Source organism: Pristiophorus japonicus, chromosome 11 (assembly GCF_044704955.1).
Source record: "Pristiophorus japonicus isolate sPriJap1 chromosome 11, sPriJap1.hap1, whole genome shotgun sequence".
Classification (NCBI taxonomy): domain Eukaryota; kingdom Metazoa; phylum Chordata; class Chondrichthyes; family Pristiophoridae; genus Pristiophorus; species Pristiophorus japonicus.
This window is the reverse complement of record NC_091987.1, coordinates 144955454-144964254: the sequence shown is the minus strand read 5'-3', so window position 1 is coordinate 144964254 and position 8801 is coordinate 144955454. Positions and strand designations below refer to the sequence as shown.

General features: G+C 42.4%; 1 protein-coding gene across 1 annotated transcript in view; it reads right to left on the bottom strand.

Annotated features, from left to right (window-relative positions):
• Positions 1 to 5223: 5223 nt before the first annotated feature.
• Positions 5224 to 8801, bottom strand: part of sms (spermine synthase) — a 71961-nt gene continuing 68383 nt past the window's right edge. Inside the window, exon 11 of the mRNA XM_070894118.1 lies at positions 5224 to 7218. Coding sequence (XP_070750219.1) covers positions 7188 to 7218 — 31 coding nt within the window. The 3' untranslated portion in view covers positions 5224 to 7187. The remainder of the gene's footprint in view (positions 7219 to 8801) is intronic.

Genomic DNA, 8801 nt, shown 5'->3' with positions numbered 1-8801 from the left:
AGACGGATCACGTTCTTCCAAGTCCCTAACAAGGAACATCTTTGGAGCGGATGATATCCAGAAGTCATGACACTGTCACTATTCACTTCATACCCAATAAACCTGTTAACAATCCGTACACAATGCCTTGTCTATGGTGGGGTGGGAAGGATGCACTTGGACTGGAGGAAGGTATTTTGGCTGGGTGATGGATGTACTCGGGCTGGGGTAAGGCACCGGCTGAGGGAGGGATGCACTGGGACTGGGGTACGTGACTTTGGCTGACCCTTGCTGCCTTCTGGGGAGCTCTGTTCTCTGTCACTTCAGGAAGTCAAAGTGGATCGAGTTACAATTTGCAAAGTCAGTGACACCTTGGGCTAGGCGGTTCCAGTTACACATTCCTGTGAAATTTCAGGAATTATCCTCCAAGGGGACCAATCATAGACAAAGGATGAAGCATGGTAGCCAGTTTTGCAGTACAAATAAGCACATCCTTTTTTCTTTAGCCTACACTGTATACCGCTTGACATCAAGGGGGCTCTAGATTGGTTAGTCTCGCCCTTTTTCTTTAAGGGAACATACTTGCTCTGAACCCTCTGGATCTGCTCCTTGAATGCCTCCCACAGCTGTGACACGGATTTACCTTCAAGGAGCTGTTTACAGTCCACTATGGCTAAATCACATCTCGGCTTAGTAAAATTGGCTTTTCTTCAATTGAGACCTTTTATTCCTGGTCTATCTCTGTCCTTTTCCATAACTACCCTAAATCTAATTGAATTATGATCACTAGCACCAAAATGCTCTCCCACTGATGCCCCTTCCACCTGCCCAGCTTCATTCCCTAAAACTAAGTCCAGAACTGCCCCGGCCCTTGTTGGGCTTGCCACGCACTAGCTAAAAAGGTTCTCCTGAATGTACTCTATATCCTTCACACTAATTTTATCCCAGTTAATATTAAGGTAGTTAAAATCCTGCTTTACTGCCCTTTAGTTTTTGCACTTTTCAGAAATTTGCCTACATCTTTGCTCTTCTACCTCCCTCTGACTGTTTGGGGGTCTATAGTATACTCCCAGCAGTGTGATCACCCCTTTTTTGTTCTTCAGTTACACCCATATGGCCTCATTTGATGATCCTTCTCACATATCATCCCTCCTCACAGTTGTAATTGTTTCTTTAATCAATACTGCGACACCATTCCCCGCCCCACCCACCCCCCATTTGAAAATCCTGTAATCAGGAATGTTGAGCTGTCATTCCTGTCCTTCTTTCAGCCGAGTCTCAGTAATAGCTATAGGGGCCAAAATTGCCCCATCTATAGTCCACGGTTGCCTGAAAGCAGCCGTCACGGGTTGGTGCGGACTGACCACCAAGTCTTTGCAGAGGGACCGCCGTTTTGGAAAGTGCCCTTTCTGCGTTTGAGCGGTGTAGTCGTTACCCCCCCGACAGCTTTTTGTGTCGGTGCCATTTCTGTAGCTTGGATGCGCAGCTGCCCTTAAAGGGGAGGTGGCGCTGCCGGCGACTCCCATGTTTTTTTTTGTCGGCTGACTGCCAGGTCGGACTGCCAATTATGGCTGCAGTTTTCGGCTGGCCCGGCCGAAATCCTCCCCGATTGCCCAGTGTTTGCCACTAAAGTAGCTGTAGAGTTCACAACGGCCCTCCCCTTTAAGTGATGGGGAGGGATATTGTATCCGCGCCAGCGTGATGACTTGCAGCATCGGCCACTCCGCCCCGCCCCCACTATCACCCCGCTTAAAAAAAAGCACCAACCCCTGAATTGCTCCGGATTGTCCGCCCCATGCATTAGGGCGGACGGAACAGTTTGAAAATGGTAGAATGAGGAGAATTTATTTTTCGGTTTATAGAATGGTTTAAAAAAAATACTGTCAGATGGACTCAAATCTATACCATATAAAAAATGCAATATTCAAAAATTACCGTGACAACAGACAATAAATACATTCACAACCCCCCCATCCCATCGATTCTGACAAAACATGTTTGACGTACTGGAAAGACTCAAATCAGAAATTAATTGGAATACATTCCCATGGACTGCCTCTAATGAGGATCATGTGCGGTTTGGTAAGTGACAGCAAATGCACAAACATTAAAAATGAAACGTGTTGTTCCAGGAAAATGCTTACTTTCTTGTCATGAAGTTGACACATCGGCTAACATTTAGTGAAGTTAGGAAAGTTTTCAGAATGCTGTAAACATCATGTAATTGTAGGAAATAGATTTAGTAACTTAGTAAATAGCAGCCAGCATGAATTTGGAAGGGGAACATCCTGACCAACCAAGAGGTTTCTGAAGATGTGACATACCAAAGTAGACTTGGATATATCTGGACTTCCAGAAGGCTTTTGACAAAGTTCCACACAAAGGGCTTCAGAAACCTGACATGTATGAAAAGGAGAGTAAGGCAGTGGTGTGGCCCCAGGAATCAGTTTAACAACTTAGATTCAGAAACTCCATGCAAAAAGCTCACATTTGCAGATGATAAACTAAGGGTCAGTTTAATCTGGGGAGCCAGGGAATTACAAAATGCGTTGAGAAATATGAGTGTGTCAGATGAGATATAACATGGATGTTACACATAGGCAGAAAAGAGAATCCTGAAAATCCAGGCGATGAGAGTTTCTAAAGGTTCACAATTATATTATGGCCTGCAATATGAACAGGTAACACCTAATCTGGGCACTTCACTCCTCAAACAAGATCTGACAGAACATCCTTACCATACGACTTAAAAAGGTCTACTCCTGCACTATGTGACTTGAAAGTGCTCATCAAAAGGGAATGCAGGAGTGTAGCGGACAAGGAACCCCCACAATTCCATGATCACCTTTGAACACAAACCCCTTCAATCAACTGTCAAATGAAAGTGGTCAGATTTCAGCAGGACCCCAGAGCTCTTGAAGTAGCACAATTCCACCACTGACTGCAGTGCCATCTTGCGCTAAAATCCTCTGGGCTGTAGTGCTCGTGTTTTTTTGGATTTCAACTGCAAACGAATAAAACATTTCATTATCTCGCGAGGTGCATTCAATTTTGGGGCTTTTAGTGGACACTCCCGTAAGCCTAGCACACCTTATGAACTAGAATGTGCTTTACCTGCCCAATATCTGGGTAAATGTAATGAGACTTGGGGTTGGACAGAGAATCCTGGCTGCTGTGCTCTGGCTGACTGATGTATCAGGTGATGTCCTGGTCTTCAGTAGGCAGATGACTAAACTCTTCAGACTGAGGCACAGGCTATGAACCATCAAACAGATTTATTGAACTTAACACAGGTAAATAAACAGTATTCAGTACAAACAGAATATTTATAGTAATTACAACTGTTACAATTTCCCTCGAATATAAAAAATCAAAGATGCATCTTCTGCAACAATTATTCCTGAAATACAATTGCTTACTTGCGACCACTAGCAGGAGGGTTGGTAACCAGAGGACACAGATTTAAGGTAATTGGCAAGAGAAATGGGGCGACTGGAGGGAAAAACATTTTTGCAGCGAGTTATGATGATCTGGAATGCACTGCCTGAAAGGGTGCTGGAGGCAGATTGAATAACTTTAAAAAGGGAAACGGATAAATACTTGAAAAGGAAAAATTAGCAGGGCTATTGGGAAAGAACCGGTGAGTGAGACTAATCGGATAGCTCTTTCAACGAGTCGGCTGTATCATTCTTTGATACTAACCTGAGTGAAGCAGCCAAATATAAAGCCACAATTGGACATTCCTGCCCAGAGCAGTTTGTCAAAGGAAATGCAAAGAATTCTTGGTTCTATGGCTTTCTCAGACCCAACCCAACTTCACTTCACGAGCAGATGTCAAACACACTACCCAGGCTGCGAACCACAGTTTGTCCCAGCCACTTAATGGATGGAAATTGCTGGCAATTAATACACGTCTCCAGCCAACTATCAAGAGACACTACTTGATTGGGGTATAAAATGACTCCTCATTCACCAATAAATCACTATTTGTTCAACAGGAACAAGCCGCAGAAGCATATTAATGCCTTAGATATGGCAGACCATGAGCTTTTTTCTCTGAAAAGTCAGCAGGGTAATCTTGACTTTGTGCGATAGTGTAAAACGAGCGGTAACAAACTGGCAGCCGTTTTACAATCCCTTCCGATATTCATTTCCAGTGATGTCAATGTGCCGTATTGCACAAAGTTAAAATTACCCTAGTTGGTCATCATTAGGCAGTCCCTCAGAATCGAGGAAGACTTGCTTCCACTCTTAACATGAATTCTTAGGTGGCTGAACAGTCCAATACGAGAACCACAGTCTCTGTCATAGATGGGACAGACAGTGGTTGAGGGAAGGGGTGGGTGGGACTGGTTTGCCGCACACTCTTTCCGCCAGCTAGTAGTAATCGACTGTATCCTCTTGTGAATGGCAAACAAACGTGGAAGGCAGAGTCTATCAATTCTATGATAAAGGCTATCAGCTGCTTGGAAGAATATTAGTAAAATATGAAAGAACTGCATTTATATAATGCCTTTCACGGCCACCAGACATCGCAAAGCACTTTGCAGCCACTTTCGGAGTGCAGTCACTGTTGTAATGTGGGAAACGCAGCAGCCAACTTGTGCACAGAAAGCGCCCACAAACAGCAATGTGATAATGATCAGATAATGTTTTTGTTATGTTGATTGAGGGATACATATTAGCCAGGACACAGGGATAACTCCCATGCTCTTCAAAATAGTGCCATGGGATCTTTTACGTCCATCAGTTTATTATCTCATCAGAAAGATGGCACCTCCGACAGCGCAGCACTCCCCTGGAGTGTCAGCCTAGATTTATGTGCTCAAGGTCCTGGAGTGGGACTTGAACCCATAACCTTCTGACTCAGAGGCGAGAGTGACACCCACTGAGCCACAGCTGACACTGAGGAGCAAGGAGGAAAGTTGGACCAAGGTGGCTCATGGAGAAAATCACCAGTAGAACCTTGATGGACCAAGTTGCTTGTTCTTGGGCTGGAACATTCCATGATTACGTGAATACTACGTTCTAAGCTTCTAGCTGAAACCTGAAACACGGAGAAAGATAACGCACAAAGTTTAAACAGGGAAGGAGCAAACAAAATGCGGCAGTGGTATGTTTTTTTGTTTAAACATAGTTTATGGGAGGGGAACAATGCTGCATCAGAGCAGCCTTGAAATATTTTTCAGAAATGTCAATATACATGCAACATTTCAACAAGTTTAAAAAAAAAACACGTAAAAATTCAATTTGTCAAGACTTTTATTGTAATATTTACTGCACTACTGCATCTTTTTTTAATTACATGACTAAATTGCCATTGATAAATCCTTTATAAACTCTTGTGCTACTACACCTGTCCACAGTTTTGCACAGTGGGAGCAGCGTTTAGTGCAAAGGCTCAAGATTAATAATCTCAACTGTTTTGTGCGAAGTTGCTAATTGTCTTCTGACATGCAGAAAGCATTTCACAAACATTAGAATTACTGTCCGTGCTGGCTCTTCTCATTTGATGTAACTTTATCATACTTACGCTACAAGGGAAGACCAAATCTTTGAGGGTTTGCAGAAACTAGGATACTAGCTGACACATAATAAAGGTTGTGTTGCACAAGGTAAAGAACATAGGATGCAAATACAAGTACATCTCTTATAGGAAGGGAATTGCAAAATAGCATTGCTAAAATAGCGAAAAGCCCATACAATTTGCAGTAAAGAGAAAAATATCTCCCTCAACCCTGATAGTATCCTTCCCGATTTTCCTGTCAAAGATGCGAGATCAATTTTGGTTCAATGTTTAGTTTGCAATTTAAAACAATGAAGAAAAAAAATGTTGATTTAAAAAGAAAAATTCCTGACCATTAAAATGCCATATGTTTATTAGCTGATTCGGTCTTCTTCATTACAACCATTTATCAAATGGTGACCAATGTTTACTTTTTGGGGTGGCTCAGTGAGGCCCCATTGCAGCCACGAGGCATCACTAGAAGCAGCTTAGAGATATGGCTATAACACTAAAGCTGTGAATTTCTGACCCACACTTGCTACGACCGAGGCTCTGCGTCATTGATGGAGCAAATTAACCTGTTGGTTTGTCCTGACTTTGGAGGACTTGGATTTGACTGAAACACACGGAAGGTCGGGTGTATGTGAATGTGACTGCTGGGACATAATAAACTGCCTATAATAAACAAGGATCAGTTAATCTGTGAAGTTTTTCCATATTCAATTCCAAAGACCAAAGCCTCATTATTCTCTTGCAGCTTAGGCCCACTGCCAAAGCTTGTTATTGTTCCCATGCCTACAGAAACATCACTGGTGCATTTTTTAACATAAATTTATGGTTCGGATGATGCCATTGTAACCTATTGCTCATTCATATCTTAACCAAAATAAATACTGACAGAGGCTGCTCAGTTCTCAGTACTGATATTAGTGAAAACCAGAAAGGAAAACAGTTCTGCTGTGATTAATGAATCAATAAACAGATCACCCTAATATTAGCAACTTCCCTGTAAAGTAACAGTAAGCGAACGTTCACACATTGAGAGATAACAAGGTTCGAACAATGATTCTCCCTTTCTTTCCCTGCCTGAAGCACTCGTTTTCTTCTGCCATGAGCCCTTTCAAAAGGCTACAAAAGTAATAACTTTATACCAAAATAACAGAACACATTTCAATTTGTGTTTATTCTGAAAACAATAAATAAAAAAAAAAATCAATTTCCTAACTGTTCTATGGTTGACAAACGAGTACTATACCGCTGTTTGAAGTATGTAAAGACAATCAAGGATAAAAACTTAACTGGAATAAAACATCACCACTAAACACAAATTGTGAATTAGCCTATCACCCATTCACAAAGTAAATGGTCCAGATGCACATTTACAGCGACATTCAATGTCCAGTGCAGTCAGCATTTTTCCTTGCACTCCCATTTAAAATGTAAATGACTTGGAAGTATTAAAAAAAACATCCCAGCAAAATATACAAGTTGCATCTTTCCTGAAAAGAAAAGTTGCATCATAGCACAACGCAAGACACCTCGGCCTTGATTTAAGTACACTGCATTTCTTCATTTCGAGAAAGAACACGCACCAGGGTGCAAGCTAAAAAGCATCATGCAGCACATAGCCCTGCCATCCTCAAGAATTTTATTGATTTTCATAAAATTACAACTCGCAATTTTTGTTTTGAAAGGACACGTTCTACTTTTTCCACACTGTGTAGAACACCCATCTGAAGAAGGAGCTTAAGGAAATCAAACACTTTGGGGTTTATATACACAACGCAATCAAAAAAAAATCACAAAATAAACAAAAATATTTAAGACTAAAAATTACACTTTGAAAAGCAGTCAAAACAAAACGAAGCTTAGCGATATTATGACAAATAACACGGGAGCAAAAACATATACAGTGGATGTGTTTAAAGCAGAATGGTGATAGTATGTGAGGTGCTGTTTGGTCGTATGGAATCATTTAGCAATATTGCAACGACTTGCATTTATAGAACAACTTTTAGAAAAACACTCCAAGGTACTTCACAGAAGTGTAAAATGGACGCTGAGCCAAAGGAGGATATTAGGACAGATGACCAAAAGCTTGGTCAAAGAGGTGGGTATTAGAGGGTCTTAAAGGAGACGATGGAGAGGAAAAGAGTTTGGGGCCAAGATAGCTGAAGACACAGTCGGCAATGTGGAGTGAAGGGAGGGGGGGGATGCACAAGAGGAAACAGGAGGAGGAACAGAGTGTTCTGAAGAGGTTACAGAAATAGAATGTGGTCGTAGCCAGAAAGGAGGTTAAATATGAGGATGACAATTTTAAATTGGAAGCGTTGAGTAACAAGTCAATCTTAAAAAAACTCATCCTTGTTTTCATACCTCCCCCCATGGCCTCACCCCTCCCTATCTCTGTAACCTCCTCCAGCCATACAAACCTCCGAGTGTTCTGCACCCCTCCAATTCTATCCTCTTGCACATCCCTGATTTTAATCGCTCCACCATTGGTGGCCGCGTCTTCAGCTGCCTGGGCAACAAGCTTAAATTCCCATCCTAAACCTCTCCGTCTCTCTTCGCTCCTTAAAACCTACCTCTTTGACCAAGCTTTGCCCCAATATCACCGTACATGCATTGGTGTCAAATTTTATTTGATAATATTCCTGTGAAGCGTCTTGGGACCTTTATTATGTTAAAGGCGCTATATAAATGCAAGTTGTTGTCGAGGGAACGAGATAGAACATCGATGAGTGAGCACAGGGGTGATGGGTGAGCAGAGCTTGGTGCAGGTTAATAAATGGGCAGCAGAGACTTGGATGAAACACAGAAACATAGAAAATAGGTGCAGGAGTCGGCCATTCGGCCCTTCTAGCCTGCACCGCCATTCAATGAGTTCATGGCTGAACATGCAACTTCAGTAACCCATTCCTGCTTTCTCACCATACCCCTTGATCCCCCTAGTAGTAAGGACTTCATCTAACTCCTTTTTGAATATATTTAGTAAATTGGCCTCAACAACTTTCTGTGGTAGAGAATTCCACAGGTTCACCACTCTCTGGGTGAAGAAATTCCTCCTCATCTCGGTCCTAAATGGCTTCCCCCTTATCCTTAGACTGTGTCCCCTGGTTCTGGACTTCCCCAAAATTCGGAACATTCTTCCTGCATCTAACCTGTCTAACCCCGTCAGAATTTTAAACGTTTCTATGAGGTCCCCTCTCATTCTTCTGAACTCCAGTGAATACAAGCCCAGTTGATCCAGTCTTTCTTGATAGGTCAGTCCCGCCATCCCGGGAATCAGTCTGGTGAACCTTCGCTGCACTCCCTC